This window comes from Cibotium barometz, chromosome 37 (genome assembly GCF_041138505.1).
Source record: "Cibotium barometz isolate CiBa-2024 chromosome 37, ASM4113850v1, whole genome shotgun sequence".
NCBI lineage: Eukaryota > Viridiplantae > Streptophyta > Polypodiopsida > Cyatheales > Cibotiaceae > Cibotium > Cibotium barometz.
Window position 1 is genome coordinate 13,118,928 of NC_141082.1, and position 16,965 is coordinate 13,135,892.

At 41.8% G+C, this 16,965-nt stretch overlaps 1 protein-coding gene and 1 long non-coding RNA gene across 4 annotated transcripts; both read right to left on the reverse strand.

Annotated features, from left to right (window-relative positions):
• Window positions 1-467: 467 nt before the first annotated feature.
• LOC147616969 (uncharacterized) lies at window positions 468-1,535 on the reverse strand. Its single transcript, XR_015262307.1, has 3 exons — window positions 1,098-1,535; window positions 944-1,021; window positions 468-862 (listed from the first exon to the last, which is right to left on the reverse strand). It is a non-coding gene; the product is annotated as an uncharacterized LOC147616969 (long non-coding RNA).
• A 2,657-nt stretch (window positions 1,536-4,192) lies between these two features.
• On the reverse strand, window positions 4,193-7,654 carry LOC147616970 (uncharacterized). Of its 3 annotated transcripts, XM_086776322.1 has the most exons (4): window positions 7,551-7,654; window positions 7,354-7,469; window positions 7,118-7,210; window positions 4,193-6,999 (listed from the first exon to the last, which is right to left on the reverse strand). In XM_086776322.1, the coding sequence occupies exon 4, from the start codon at window positions 4,878-4,880 to the stop codon at window positions 4,422-4,424; it is 459 nt and encodes a 152-aa protein (XP_086632448.1). In that variant the 5' UTR covers window positions 4,881-6,999; window positions 7,118-7,210; window positions 7,354-7,469; window positions 7,551-7,654; the 3' UTR covers window positions 4,193-4,421. The 3 variants fall into 3 exon arrangements, with proteins under 3 accessions (XP_086632448.1, XP_086632447.1, XP_086632446.1); XM_086776321.1 differs by lacking the exon at window positions 7,118-7,210 and having other exon boundaries at window positions 7,260-7,469; XM_086776320.1 differs by lacking the exons at window positions 7,354-7,469; window positions 7,551-7,654 and having other exon boundaries at window positions 7,118-7,235.
• Window positions 7,655-16,965: the final 9,311 nt, after the last annotated feature.

The following is a 16,965-nucleotide window of genomic DNA, read 5'->3' on the forward strand; positions in this document are numbered from 1 at the left end:
CCATATCAACACCATCACACCCATATGCATCAAACTTGATGTCATCAATAGATGTGTTGCCTGCATTCTGTGCATTTTGACATCCTACATTGTCACTTGTGTCATCAGCTGGTATAGCCTCCTTGGAGGCGTTTGCCTGCATGGGAACATTAACTTTACTACTTGCATCTAACACATTAACTTTACTACTTGGAACCTTAGGATCTGCAGGTATGGCCTCCTTGGAGGCATCTTTCAAAGTAGCCTTCTTGTCGGTGGCTTTTACAGGAGTAACCATGACATTGGAGCCACTTGAACGGGATCTTAGTGGATATTTAGGAATAGGGGGAACACCTGCAACATGCACAGGAGGTAAACATACACACACACATCACTGCATTCTACTCAAATACTTAAATTGCAAGTTGCAAGGAGGAGCAAAAAACATCAAAGGAATATACAATTGCACAAAAAAATAGAATACCAAATCAAACAAACTCATTCAAATTATGGCAATGCCTTTGGGCTACAAGAAGACAAATGAATGGATGTCAAATGGCTAAGGAGCCTCATCTGACATCTCATTAGAATACAACTTTTGCTTTGCAGAGGGCTTTTTTTTCTTTAGATAGTTGATAAGAGGGACATCAAGTTCATCACCACCTAGGGGCTTTGGGTTTAACCGTTGCTGCTTTGGGGTAGGCAATGCTGGCTTCGGGCTTACTCTTCTCTCCAACTCACATGCATCCTCTGCCAAAACTGATTGACCGCATCGTTGCCCATTTTAGATTCAGTTCACTTGCCTGCTGCATATGTGGTGTAAACGGGTTGTCCATAGTTGTCAAGCCAACCACCTTATCCTTGCCAGCATGTGAGAATTGCTCTATAGGTCAACATGTTCAGTTGTAATTAGTCACTAATTGAAAGGAAAGTACACTTCATCTGAAGATGTCAACGAGCTTACCAGTGACTTGAGTGGAGAGGTGCTATGTCCCTTCCCTAGCCACTTCATGTGCAAACCCAAATTTTTCCTTCTTTGTACCTGGAAACCAATGTGATATATAAAATGCATGCAGCATATTAAAATACTAATGGAATAAAACCCATGTTTAACTTACCAGAAGTATGCTATTGTTTTACAATTGTCTGCTTTTGGCCCATCATCCTCTTTGCCTTGGTAGGAACTTCTTGGTTGCAGTCCCTTGCAACACAAGCACCATACTCTCTGCAGACATGTGCAAAGCATAACATGTGGTAGACATGGCAGCAGGGTAGTGAGAAGGCATCTAGTGCAATATCATCAAATGGACACCCACACCTTGTGCACACTCCAACTATGGTGCCCTCAACAATAGATGGAGGGAGAGGCTTGATTGCAGTTGGCACTCTTGTCTCACATGTCATATCCATATGCTGCCACAAAAGTTTAGGTAGCCCATCTTTCTTTCATACTCCATCTCAGTTTTAGCAACATGTCATATCCATATGCTGCCACAAAAGTTTAGGTAGCCCATCTTTCTTTCATACTCCATCTCAGTTTTAGCAACAAGTAGTGTCTATAAAAACAAGAAAGAACAATCAATTAGTGTACATGCTAGATCTATGTATTATATAGCACATAGCACAAACCAATAGCATAGAAGCTCTTCAATAGCACACAATAGCAGACAATGAAAAACATGCTAGTATAGTGCATGGGAGTAGTGCAATACTTGACAATCATGCAATACTTGACAATCCCACGTGGAATGTGCAATATAGCTCATAATAGCACATTTATGTCAATGTATCTTACACAAGTACAACAAGCACTCAATGTGCTATGCAGTATATAGCACACAATAGTTGACCAAAAACACACATTCTAGTGCAATGCATTACATATGAAGACAATAGCACATGTGCAAGCAATAGCACAGATGCAACTGCTATGTGATAAATAGTATACACCATAGCACAGATGCATGTGGACTGTAGCAAAGAAGAGCACACCATAGCACACCATAGTGACATATGCATGACCTTGTAAATATCCTGACTGCTATATAGCACACAATACCAGTCAATAACACACATGCTAGTGCACATCATTAGATAGCACATGCTAGTGGATAATAGCAAACATGCTCATCTATGCTATATAGCATAGGATAGCAGTTAATAGCACATACTAGTATGCTATGCAATAACTAGTATAATCTTCTATGCTATATAGCACCATAATAGCAGACAATAGCAATCATGCTAGTACAGTGCTTGTGAATAATCTGCTGCTGGTTAGCACACAATAACAGATAGTTGCCCCATTCTACTGAAATGCAGTATATAGCACACATTGAGGACTATAGTAGACATACAAGGGCTATACATTAGTTAACACAAACACACAGAAAAAAGCAAATAGAAGCCTTGTACTATATAGCACAAAATACCACATATGCTTTTGATTGCTATTCTGCATGCAATAGCACAGATGCAAGTGGGATGCATTACATAACACATAGTAACAGACAATAGCAAAACTGAAGTTGTGCTATGCTCTGCATATCTCACCTGCAACAAACAATAAGAGACATATTCTATTGAAGCTATGTAAAGCCCATTATCAGATACTGGGTGACAAGTGGCTTACCTTTGCTTCGAGAACAGTTTCTTCTAACTGCACAATGTTGTTGAGAGGGTTGTTGTTGAGACATCAAAGCAAGTAGTCAGTCACGGGTTGCCTGATCTACCATGGAACTCATCTCCCCCTGAAGCATTGTAGCAATGTTACTTGACTGTTGGGCACCCTCAGCCCTATGGAGGTCGCGCACGGCAATGTCAACTCGAGATCTCGCATCTTCAAAACAACTGACCTTGCCACCTGTAACCTCTCTTATGCAAACCTCTTCATGCTGTGTATCTATTGCTTCTCTTCATCTTCAAATACTGTCACATGCCCTGCTTGCACACCTGGACTTACATCGTCTGTTTTGGTGGAGCGCGTACTTCCATCTTCCAATTATTTGTCTACTTTAATGTATGCTCGATGTTCTCAACAACAAATCCATGAACTTTTCCACATGTATAAGTCCACTACCTGCTTATGGACACAATTCCTAACTCATGCATTTCAATACTTTGTCCTTTGAGTATGCAAGCAGCTGCATATATGTTACTTATGGAGACAAATCCTGTAGCATTATATTTGCCTATTTCTACTTCCCACTTAAAGCCAAATATTCTAAACTCCAAACTTCCCCATTTTTGACATGGACCAGGAAGATTATATCAAACTCTAGAATCAGATGATGGCGTTTATCATTAGTACTCTCATAGCTTCATCAAAATGGTAGTACTCTCATAGCTTCATCAAAATGGCTTACACGCTAGAAAAGATCAACCGTAGTATGTGTGTCTTTGTAGGAGATTTTCCCCCTAATGCTATATATGAACAAGTATTTGAGCCTCATCCAGTAGACCTAAGGGAGTAGCTCACCTACAAAATGGATTGCAGATATGGCTGACTCTTGAAAACCAATGAGACTACATCTCTTGGCTCCAATGGCTGCACATCCGTGCACCATGTGCCCCACATTAGCCCATACTCGTGGTAGTCCGGCTGGTCCGGAATTGCAAACATATGCAGAAGAAGCTCTCGCAATGAGAGTCCGCATGGTGTACCACTAACTCTAAGTAAGCAATGGAAATTCGTGCACCTCCTCTGGGCATAGAGCTGATGGACATGAGTGGTCCTAATCAATCCTGGCGGGGCGGAAGAGTCCTCGTTGATATCCCCCATAAGCAAACCAATGAGTCGAGACTATCTCCATCTCCCAAGGTGCACGCCCAAACTACATCTGCGTGCACCTTGGGAGACTATCTCCATCTCGCACACCCAAACTACATCTAGCTGATGTGTGACTACGGCAATAGATAGCTCTCTAGGTGGGTGTAATCCAAGATACGAAGTCAACCCACAGTGACATCCTTGGCGACATAAAGTGTATAAAAGTCGAGGCACTGCTGCATCAAAATCTCCTGATGACGGAGACTTAGGCATGGCATACATGCGGGGTAAACTCTTCTGTGGTGTCAGTGAAATAACCACATATGTGTACATCACTAGCTGCACATAGACATGGGGCAAGGTGTCTTGTGGGGTGAGGGACAAAAAATCTCCTCAAACTCTGTATCCCCGACAGTAGAAACATACATGGTCTGTGATGTGTCCAAGTGAGCGAAACTCCTGTATGGCATCCCACTACGGGGCTGATTTGAGACGGTCCTCAAATCAACCCGGGCCCAAGAGTCTATCTGACTCTGCCCTAACCCAACATCCTCGTATACATGGAGAGCCACTGCTGTCCAAACACACATCCCCGCATCCTGATACAACATGCCTGAAGGCCCGTCATAGCCATAACCTGTGTTCTGACACTCATCATGGTGCTCTACGTAAGTCATGTGCTCCTCCCTGCTGTCTGGACCTGGCTGGTCCTCTCACGATGGAACATAAAACCTCCTGTGTCTAGTAGTGTGTTGTCCATACTAGGTTGCAAAGATAGAGAGGGCTGATCTGTGTCTAACTCCCTCTCGGGCTTGACAAGGTCCACATAATCCTCCAAAAGAATCTGAGATCCGACAACCGCAACAACGTGCATCCTTTGGTCCAAATTGGGTGCATCACTGTGCTCCATATCTCTCTCTGACAACTCATCCGACAGAGGCTCACGCTGGCCAAATGTAACCTCTGACCTGCTCAAGTCATTGCATACTATCTCCTCGTCTATGTCCTCATCCTCTGATTCATCCTCATCCTCCAACTCAGATTCGTACTCCTTGTCTAACTCATACTCTGAGTCTGCCTCACTCTTGTGTACATAAGGCTCCACACAGTGTCCAGCACTAGACTTAGCCATGATCTCGGCAACTTAGGAGAACCCCTACTCATCCAAAAGGTGAGAACCATGATCCTGATCACCTACATCTGTAACAGCAACCATACCATGCTCCTCACATAAATCTCTGTCCATGTCATCTCTGGTAGCTACATCATCCACATCCTCGTCCTCATATGTTAATGGTGCTGGCTGATCCACCAACGACATCTGATGCGCGTCCTCAAGTGGCAACATCTGATCCGGCATACCGTGCTCGGACTCATGCATGTTACCCCGCTCCAAACTCTCAAAATCTGCCCGATAACTCCCTATGCGACTCCGTAAGAATGCACAAATCTCCTCTGTGAACTCAATGCGGTCACCCATTTGTCGTCAAGCTCTATCAAGATATCTCGTGAGTCCCCTCATCTCCATCTCATCTCGCGATCCTACTGGTAGGTCTCATGACTCCTACATGTGTGTCAAAAAGGTCCACCCAAACCGCATCTGCCTCATCAAGTAACTGCTATACATGTGTGAAGTCCGTGAGGATGTCCTCGCATATGCTATCTCCCTGATTCAATCTGGCCACAATGGTTGTCCCAAGCAAGCCTGCAACTAGCTACAATGCAAGGCTGAGTTTTCAGCCCGAAAGAACCTGCAAATGGCTAAAAATAAAACTAAATTTTCAGCTCAAACGGGGCTCCAAATCAGCCCGAAATCATATCCACTCCTGCGTGCATAATAGTCCAGAAAACAACTAATGAGTTGGGGTGATTTTAGCCCTCAACCATGTGCATAACAGTCTAGCAAAAGCCGATGAACTAGGGCTATTTCAGCCCACTACTAAGTGCATCCACTGCGCGCAAGATGTCCTCAAAGTGGCCCATTTCGGGGCAATCACTCGTATACCGAAAATGACCGACATCTGAGTCGATCAAAAGACCCTCGACCTGCATACATACTGTCATCTCTGGTAGCTACATCATCCACATCCCCATCCTCATATGTCAATGGTGCTGGCTGATCCAGCAACGACATCTGATGTGCATCCTCAAGTGGCAACATCTGATCTGGCATACCGTGCTCGGACTCATGCATGTCACCCCGCTCCAAACTCTCAAAATCTGCCCGATAACTCCCTATGCGACTCCGTAAAGAATGCGCAAGTCTCCTTTGTGAACTCAATGCGGTCACACATCTGTCGCCAAGCTCTATCAAGATATCTCGTGAGTCCCCTCATCTCCATCTCGTCGTGATCCTGCTGGTAGGTCTCATGACTCGCTACATGTGTGTCAAAAAGGTCCACCCAAACCGCATCTGCCTCGTCGAGTAACTGCTATACATGTGTTAAGTCCGTGAGGATGTCCCCCCATATGCTATCTCCCTGATGCAATCTGGTCACAATGGCTGTCCCAAGCAAGCCTGCAACTGGCTACAATGCGAGGCCGAGTTTTCAGCCCGAAAGAACCTGCAAATGGCTAAAAATAAAACTAACTTTTCAGCTCAAACAGGGCTTCAAATCAGCCCGAGATCATATCCACTCCTGCGTGCATAACAGTCCAGAAAACAACTGATGAGTTGGGGCGATTCTAGCCCTCAACCATGTGCATAACAGTCCAGCAAAGGCTGATGAACTAGCTCTCAATGCGATCATGCGATCACACTCGGCATACATGACCAAAGCATCGCCAACCAAACATGGTTTTGCAAGAGTCTGGTACCTTGATGACATAGTAGGACCATTCCACACTAGCACATCATACCAGCATCTCACATCGACAAAAGAAGGCAACAATTCACAGCCACCATATTCTACTCACAGAACTACTTGATATCATAATTTGTCACATCATAGAGCTGAATCTCATTAAACTCATAGAAAATTGGCAAAAAAGGAATTTACATGAGCTTCTGAACTAGTTGGAAAGAATCAAAACATGCAGCCACCATAAATTGAGAGATGACAAATATATTATGAAGGCTAGCATCGAGACAAATAGAAACGAACAAAATTCTCCAAAAACCACAGGCCCTTTCTGTATTCCTCTATGTATGGCATGATGAGCTATGCATAGACAATACGCAAGATTATGTGATTCTGCTAGCTTCATAGCTTATGCTGCTCCCAAAACGATCAAACTGCAAGATTACTGATCTGAAATCAACCAAACACAAATGAACCAAACACAAATCACTCTCGTCAACGACTTACTCAAGAGCATACATTACAATAGGAGCACAAGTAAACATTAGAGAAAATGGTCAGTTTCTACCTTCAATATTTATGCTTTAGCTACGGTGCATTAACTTGCAACCTTGTTAGATTTGCTTTTGTACTTCAGCCATACCACATGTTTGTTAGCAACCTAGCACTTGCATACGACTGATATTGTAGAGAAAATGGTCAGTTTGTACCTTCAATATTTATGCTTTAGCTATGGTGCGTTAACTTGCAACCTTTGTTAGATTTGCTTTTGTACTTCAGCCATACCACATGTTTGTTAGCAACCTAGCACTTGCATACGACTGATATTGTAGAGATAGCAAAAGAGCCTTTAATTTCAACACTGAAGCAAACTAGGATAACCAAATCTCCTGCCAAGTGCTACCTTGAAGATCCAAAGCCTGCAAGAAAAAAAATCGTAAATAATGCTGAGCTTATCCAACAAACAATACAAATCTTGTTGTAGATAAAGATCTACTTACTTCAAAAATGATGCTGAAAATTCTGTAGTTTAACTGCTAGTCAGAGGATTTAAGAAAATCATTGAAAAGTTTGTAGTCACTCTCATCGAGTTGGTATTTTTCGTTTGACACATTATATATAAAATTTGCCAATGCTATGATTGACTCTATGGCAACCATATTCAAGTCCTATGTAAACATCCGTGATCCTTTAAACCTTTGATACCAGCCAATCTGCACTTCTATGCCTTGGGGCTGATTTGTCAAATCAAAGCCTCGTTTATAGTCCACATACCTGCCTCCCACTTTCTTCCTCATCTTTTGGACTCTTACCAAGTACCAAGTGCCATGAGATATATCCATTTGGTTCAAGCTTGTGGCCTTTCCATTATGCTTCTGATGCTTGGTGCATTCTTGCCCTTGTGTGTCATCCACAAAATAGACAGCACAATCACTACCTATCCCAAAGAAATTTGCATTGCTTGAAAATTCTTGTTTTGGTTTATGGCAAAAATATACACCTTGTCTTACTCTTGTTAATCGATCCTTTGACAATGTTGAATTCCCATTTAGTTGATTGACTAATGTAGACTTGAAGATGTACTTTCCATCAACTTCTACGGTTGGGTTGATCTTTGGTCTTCCAGGGACTATATTTAGCTCATGATTCTCATCTAAGATGCCATCAATTTCATGTCGTATCTCACTCAATGCAATGACCTCATCATCTCCATCCGGACCTTCTTATAATTGCTAGTCATTGCTAAGTGGCTGTTGAAAATCGTCATGTTCGTTTGCCTCTCCCATTTCAACATCTAATTTTGACCATGTAGAATCTATATCCACCCAAGGTTGTGACCACCACTTCAAGCTCTCCACTTTGTTGGGTTTCAATCCCAATGACCCACACAAGTTTTGAGCTTGTTGTAGGCCCTCTTTCAATGCATCGACTATTCTTTCATCAGAGGACACTACTTCATAGTTACTTAAATCGGCTTCTAGAATTCCTTCTTGGCTATTCAGACTCTTCCAGATGTGCTCTTGTTTCTTATGAGCTCGTGAAAAAGTCAGCCCATCTGAACCGCATTCATGCATGGCAATCTTGTTCAAACTACCGATACTATGCAAGAGGTCTCCAAAGTCGAAGGCTCTCTCTTGTCCTATCATACCTCCAATCTTACTATAAAGAAAATTTTAGCTGCATCTAACCCTGTGAGATGTAATGGACACTTGAGAGTAGGATAGAAGTCTCGAAACATTCTTATGAGAAGCACGACAAAATGGCATGAAAGCTGAATATCCATATAGGCCTCTTTACTTGATGAAATTTTTCTTCAAGCTATATGTTGATGCTGATGAATCCATAACCTCCAAAGCTTGAAAAAGAAAGTAAACTTGGCTGCCATTACCACACGCTCCCTCAAGTCTAAGTACGGCAACAAAAAAATATCAACGTAATCAGCCACAATTTGCAAATATGCCCTAGTCCCTTGCATGCTTCTCTCCTTCTTCTGAAACTTCATTAAACAGTTCTGCACTTGTCTGCTTGCAATCCTTTGAGCTGCCCCCCAATTTTGGCGATCATTTCTCTGTATATCCCCCTCTTGTAGTTTGTGTTGATCAATTATTGAAAATGCTTGGTAGACCATTGCAACATGATTGAGTGTAATCCAAACCTTTCCTATGGCAAGTTGTCGAGTAGGGCTATCAAGCGGACTAACAAGCTTCTTTCCACCATGTACAAAGTCTTGATCGTGTAGACCATACACATGGCCATCTACTATTCTCCCTCTTAGCTTCCACCCATACCAATCAATAAAGAACTGGTTATGGCTCTTTCCAAGGTAATCATCAAGCATGAGCTTGCGGCTCTACTGTCTCCATCTGAAGCGTGTCCAATTATCGGCCCTATCACATCCTTTAGCTTTGCATTCCAGAGATTCTCAACAAGATTCCATTGGTTCCTAAACAAAAACACTATCAAAGCGATTACATGTGGCTTGCACCATTAAAGCTAACCGTGGAAGACTCTCATCATGAAGTGGGTTTACTATGAGAAGCCTGGCATAGCTCCCCACCACCACATGGTTCTGAAAAGCATCCACTATCTTGTCATAGCCTTGTGATCCCTCTCCCATAACGATTGTGTCATTTGAAGAACATTGATGATGCTCTGCTTTTTCCCCGCAGAATCTAATCAGAGTATCGTCCTTGGCATTCCATCTACATAAAAGCAAACCCACTTTTTGTTTTGCATGCTTTATCTAGGTGACAAAAAGAAAGAAAAATTCCAAGTTAAAAAGTGCTAATATGTCTACCTAATCTTACCTTATGCGACGTTTTATGGTTGTCTCATCCTCAACAATGATGACTGGAACCAACGATGTTATTCCATGTTTTCTTTTTGCATCCATATATATCTTGCCCACGGCATTGAATATGTATTCGTGCTCTCCAGAAATGAATTGGGTTGCCTTTTTACCTTGTCTTTTTGTAGTGGACATGGATGGCCCTCCAAGGTTAGTACTTAGAAAGTCATGCAAGCGTGGCCCACCCCATAGTTTGACAACCTCAAAAATTATCTTTGTGGACTCAGAGAACCTTTGTGCTTGCTTAGCTTTTAGAGCATTCTTTGCTACATCTTGAAAAAAGTCCGTGACAAGGCAGGTTTACCTCCAAATTTACCTCGTCTATGGGCCTCAATTATGTTATTGCAAAAGCGTCGTACATCCTTTCGATTGACGCACTCAAAATTTTCTTCTTTTAGAGACCTGATTTGCATAGAAAGCACAACAAGCCTTGCTTTCAACCACCACAACTTTTGTTTGGCTTCTTTCAAGTTTTTCTTTGACTCCAATGCAACATTCTTTAGCTCTTCACATCTAAGATAATCTAATCTTCTTCCACCACCTATTTGCTTGGCCCCTTTCTTCTCTTTTGCAGCACTCTCTCGTTGAACCCTCATGCGAAAATCATCACAAGTGAGAATTTGTTTGCAACTTTCACATGTAAAACACTCAAATGACTTGCCACAGTTTGAAATATGAAAGCAATCTTTGTGTCTATAGCACCCGTCTACTTTAAATTCATTGCATCCATCATAGAGGGTAGCTTTTGTATATGGCTCTGGATACCACTCACTTCCTATTTTTAAATCATGTAGCATAGGTTTTATGTCAATCTCGATCCCTTTACAAGCCACAATACTTTGCCATAACCCCCAACACAAAAGATTTGATTTGCATGAAGAAGGCATGTACGAGTCACCTTTATTAGTAGAAGGTGTTTTTGAATGGGATGGTGTGTCACTTCCAACTGGCTTGAGAAAAGCAGCCGATGATTTTTGTCTTGGGTCTGCATCAAAAAGCTTCTTTGGCTGCCCACGTGTCCTTGCTAATCCAAAAGATGATTCGCTCGGTGATGCTTTGTTCATAGCCATAATATGAGACTTTGACTTGATGTGCTCGGTAAGAAGAGTTTGTAAATCTGGTCTTCGTGGTGGGCACAAGTGCAACCATTTTTTATCATACTTGCATACAACTCTTACCCTACCTTTATCCTTATAATCATGCAAAGTTGCCTCAATCAGCTCAAAATCAGATCCTGTGGTATTTTAAACCAAAACACATACATGTTAGTCTTCACAATCAACTAGCAATGAACTTTGACATGCATTCAAAAAACCTTGTTAGAAAGTAGCATAACACTCAAATAAAATGTAGTTCAACAACTATAAAAAGTTTCAAGCATCATAGAATGTGCTATTGAAGGTTTATTGTTCAAAAGAGACGAACTTGCCTTCATGAAGGTTTATTGTTCAAAAGAGACGAACTTGCCTTCATGAAGTGTTATTGAAAGCATTCATGTCCTCAACCACCACTAAAATTGCAGCCATATCATCTCCACCACTTTCTTCTACATGTTTGAAGCTAGTTGCTAGTTCCACCTTCAAGCCTCGATGAGCCAGATATCTTCTTTGGTGAGCTTGACTTTCTAACACATGTGTTCGCATGAAATTAGAGAGACAAGAGTAAGGTGATTGCTTTCCAGGGGATCCTGATCCATAGAAGGTTCCACATTCCTGGCACCAAATCTGAACCAAAGCACAACCATTGAGATCTTTTGTACTTAGCTGAAACCTATCATCTCTTGGTGGGTTTTGCTCCTTCAACTTCTTGCGAGTCGTATCACATTGTTTCTACCAGCTTTGAAGTGTGGACATTGAAATCAATGTGCTCTTTAACATGTTTCTATCATACTCCGGGCTGCCACATAGGTTGTGCTCACTATCACCAAATTTGTCGCTTTCTTTGAGATCTCTAGCTTCCACATGCTCCTTTAAATCTTGACATTGCCTTTTTGTAGGTCTGCTTTCATCTTGAACCGCATCAATTATGGTGCTTGAGCCTCTCTTAATAACAACATTGACGTTCTCTACTTGCCATCGCTCTTCTTGTGTCAGATTCAATGTGCAAGCTTCACTATCATCATCACCTTCAATAATGAATGTGAAAGGACCATCAACAAGCCCATCTTGAGTGTTCTCCTTCCGAACATCACTATATGTGAAATCAGCTAGAACTCGTACGTAACCCAAAAGCTTTTTCTTGGTAGACACATAATGAAAAACCTTCATTCGAATCTTGGCAGCCATGGATGACCAGCTTGACATCTAAAAGCACAATATAAAAAGAGAAACATGCTAAAAGTTATGATGATTATAAAAAAATGAAATTGCTTCCACTTCATATGATTTAAATAAGTGCAAAAGGCAAAGCAAAAGATGACAAACCTGTTGAAGACAAGCCAAAGTTCAACAGGCACCTTCTTAGCTTGCATATAAAACTTGTGAAAATGATGAGAGGATTTTTCTGCTAAAAAAAGATGATAGAAAGAACCTCTCTCTCTCTCTCTCTCTCTCTCTCTCTCTCTCTCATATAGCCAATACAAAATAACAAGAGACAACACAAACCTTTCATCCCTATAAGTCTCCATTTTGGGTTACTGAACCATTGTCATTTTAACGTTGGGTGGAAGCCATTCCTTCGTAGAGCACCTGAACTCCCTTCCTACATATGTGCCTTCCTACATATGTGAATGAGAAGAAGAGAAAGAGCTTCATCAGCATTGGCAATATGCGGAGAAGAAGAGAAAGAGCTTTATAGCAATGGCAATATACTGAGAAGCAGAGAAAGAGCTTATGAGCATTGGCAATATGCCCCTTTGTGATGACTTTCTATGCTGCCCTCAAGCTTGTACCTGTCTGTTGTCATTGACTAGTTGAGCTTTGCCACTTCTCCCAACTAGAAGGAGCACGATCACTAGATACTATGACGAGCAAATATGTCTCGTGGTGGCATGGTTTCTGTGAGTTCTCAGTAAGCTACAAAAGTTACTGTGATGTCTTTGCAGGCGATGGAAAGAGGGAAATGTAGCTTCAAAGTGTTAAATGCATATACAATTTAAGTAGAAAAATGCATAAATTAATTTTGATGTTAAAAGAGAAGTTTTACCATAATTTCATGTAGGAAATTATGGTATGTTAATGTTGAGGATCAATTTGATGAAAATAATATTTTAATATATTTCTATGATGCGAATAAATTAATAAAATGATGTATATTCACTAATGGATTATTGAAAAAAGAGTTATCTTTATAAAATTCCATTATTCTCAAATAGAACTATTTATAATTCTATTGTGGTCAAGAAGAATAAATCTTCATAAATTCAAAATTTTCCTTACGATTGGAAATCACCGTTAATTTATTAGATAATTAGAAGAAAAATCCTTAGGAACCAACGTGAGGATTAAACCGAGTGATTTATGGTTAGACTACAACCACATGAGAATGGTGGGCCAGTAAGATACTTGCCCATCTCTCGAATTTGGAATTAAGCAAAACCTCGTCACCATTTCCAACTCTTCAATACGAAGAATGGACTACCGGCTAATTTAGAGAAGTTTTCCTTAGACCCAATTCATCGATAAATAAGTTGGAAACTCATTGGAATTGATGGGTGGAATACCCTGATATGAGATTCGTGATTTTTGTTAAGAAAATCTAGATTGTGAGAAAATGGGTTTTGTGGAATCAAACTCAAAAGGGAAATTCTTACTTGCATAGAAACTCCGTTTTTTGAAAAAGGACTGTCTTATGCCAGAATGCTGGAGGAAGCATTTGGCTTATGGTTTAAACTAAGGAGAGTTTTGTTGCAACAGCTGGCGGGGAGTCATCGAAGGATGTCACTCGCGGGGCAAAGCCTGCCAAGGTCTTGACCAGCCTCGGTATGGTTAAAATGGTGTGCTTCCAGTAGTACGATGGGAGAGGACTGACGAAGCGGTCCCTGAGTGAAGTGCTAGGACACCTAAGGAGGATCCTAGAGGGTTCTGACCAGGTGATGCATGGGCTCGCGGTTGCTAGGACACCTAAGGAGGATCCTAGAGGGTTCTGACCAGGTGATGCATGGGCTCGCGATTGCTAGGACACCCATGCGTATGTCGAAGAAGATATGGATGGATTGATAAGGAATTATCTATGTGAACTAGAACTTGAAATTGGATCTCGTTGGTTGACTAGCTGGTCTCCAATGGAGAGTCCAGATGATATTTTGATTATAAAAAAATAGACTGGATATTTTGGAGGATTATGATTTGAAATACTATGGTTTCATTTCAAGTTTGCTTTAAAGACAAGTGAATCTGTAAAAGGCAATTTCATATTGGGTGCGTAAGTGGCGTGTCTAAATTGTATTTTGCATGAGCGCCGGCTAGGGGGCCTGGGAACTCTTTTCCCTGGTACCCGGGACGACAAAACTTAACCAAATTTTTATATAAAGGGATCCCACCAATACAGTGGTTGGGCGGTTGGCCTAACCCATGGGATCGGTTGGATTCCTACAATACAATTTAGATACGTTCAAGTTACATTAGTTAGAATAAGTCCCAGGAAGATTCTTGTTCTGTGGGAAAGAATCAGTGGCTGTGCCTCGCTTAAGGGGGGAAAAAGCGATGATTTCTATGAACCAAGTGCAAGTCTCTTCCTTGATCTGGCCATGTGACCTATAGGTTCGGTCGGATTAGAAAAGATAGTTCAAGCCTTGACCCGTTAGATAAATCTTCCCTTAGATGATTTTCCTGGAGGAATTGCCCGTGCCTTCTGGGTGAGGAAAGTTTTTCGGTCTAGGTTTCAGAGGGACCGCTAGACTAGTCCCTTGCTCGGACATTCATGGGGCGAGGCCCCAAGTGCGAATCCCTGCCTTACGTGAGAGGCTGCTGCTTTTGCTTTGCCAGCACCTCGGAGGAGGCTACGCGGAGGGGACAAGGGTCTCACAAAAATATTGTTGCAGGTTTGCCAAAGTTTAAGGTTGACGGTATGCATAAGGTATGTGAAGCATGCCAACTTGGTAAGCAGGCCAAACATGCTTTCCCACATGAAAAGCATGTCAGTGCAAGGCCATTGGATGTCATACATTTAGATGTATGGGGACCCGACCAAGACTACAACAATTGCAGGTTGCAGGTACTATGTTACATTCATTGATGACCATACTAGGAAAGTGTGGGTTTATTTCATGAAGGAGAAAAGTGAGGTGTTTGCTCACTTTCAGAGATTTAAAGCCTTGGTCGAGGAAGGAAAAAGGCATGCAAATAAAATTCCTAAGATTAGATGGTGGAGGAGAATATTTCTCCAATGAGTTCAGCAATTTCCTAAGAAAGCATGGAATCAAGAGGTAGTTTACGTGCAGGTACACTTCGCAACAGAATGGTGTTGCAAAAAGGAAAAACACGCACATTGCAGAAGTGGCACGTGCCTTGATGGGTTGAAAAGAATATGCCACATTACTTTTGGGAAAAAGCAGTAGCAACCTACTGTGTGCATTATGAACAAGACACCCACTGCAGTTGTTCATGGTATGACTCCTGAACAGAAGTTTACAGGCGCATAAGACTGAATGTGTCTCACTTGAAAGTGTTTGGGTGTATTGCATATGTACATGTTTCTAATGAAGTGAGAACAAAGTTGGATCCAAAGGCAGAGAAATGCATCTTCATTGGTTGTGCTATGGAGCAAAAATGTTATAGATGTTATAACCCTACCACTCATGAGATGTGAGTAAGCAGAGGTGTTGTCTTCGATGAGATGAGTAGCTGGTATGCACCAGTAGTGAAGACAATAGAAGATGCAGATGTAAGAAGTGCTGATGTTGCACTACATGTAGAGCAGCAATCACATGTGCTGAGTGGACCTGGGGAGTCCTCGAAGATGCAGATGTAAGAAGTGCTGATGTTGCACTACATGTAGAGCAGCAATCACATGTGCTGAGTGGACCTGGGGAGTCCTCGAACAGTGGATCCAATGTTAGCTCATGGTCAGGCAGGTTGAGGAATGACGCAGGTACACATGTATCACGAAAAGGGAAGGAAAAGACGGATTAACTTTTGTGCCTGATCTGTCAGCCTGATCTGTCACAGTAGGTCACTAATTTGTGGATGGTGACTTTAGTGGCTCTGAGCAGAGCCTTGATGTGGGGTTACTCCTGGTGTAAGGAGAACCAAGGCTATTTTGAGGACACCTGGTAGTGATCTAGGTGTGCACAAGTCTACGAGGGTTAGATATCCTGTTGATAGGTTGAGATATGATGGATATACAGCCCATCATTATGCTTACATAGTAAAAGCAATATAGGAGGTTGAGCTCACTTGATTTGAGGAGGCAATTGGAAATAAGAAATGGGAAGATGCCATGGATGAGGAGATGGCAGCATTGGATGCAAATACAACATGGGAGTTAGTGCCTTTGCCTAAGGAAAAGAAGGAAATTGGATGTAAGTGGGTGTATAAAGTCAAGCACAATGCTGATGGTTCAGTGAGTAGGTACAAGGCAAGATTGGTTTCCAAGGGCTATGCGCAGACTTATGGCATAGACTATGAGGAGACATTCAGCTCGGTTGCAAGAATGGTGGCAACTGTGAGAGCTGTCATTGCTATGGCTGCAGCAAGCAAAGGGTTGGTCTTTACATCAAATGGATGTAAAGAATGCTTTCTTGCATGGTGATTTGCAAGAATAAGTGTACATGATGCAGCCACCAGGTTATGAGAGTGATGCACATCCAGATTTTGTGTGCAAGTTACGCAAAGCCTTGTATGGCTTGAAGCAGGCACCTAGAGCATGGTCAAATAAGATCGGGGAGTATCTTGTTACCATTGGATTTCGGATATCCAATGTAGATTTTTTCACTATATGTGAAAAAGACAGATAGAGGGATCATGCTATTAATCATCTATGTGGATGATTTGATTATCACTGGTGATAGTGATATAGACATACACAATGTCAGGATGCTTTTGAAGCAAAAGTTTGAGATGAAGGATTTGGGTGAGCTGCGGTATTTCTTGGGCATAAAGGTGGTGAGATCACCTCATGGCATTTTG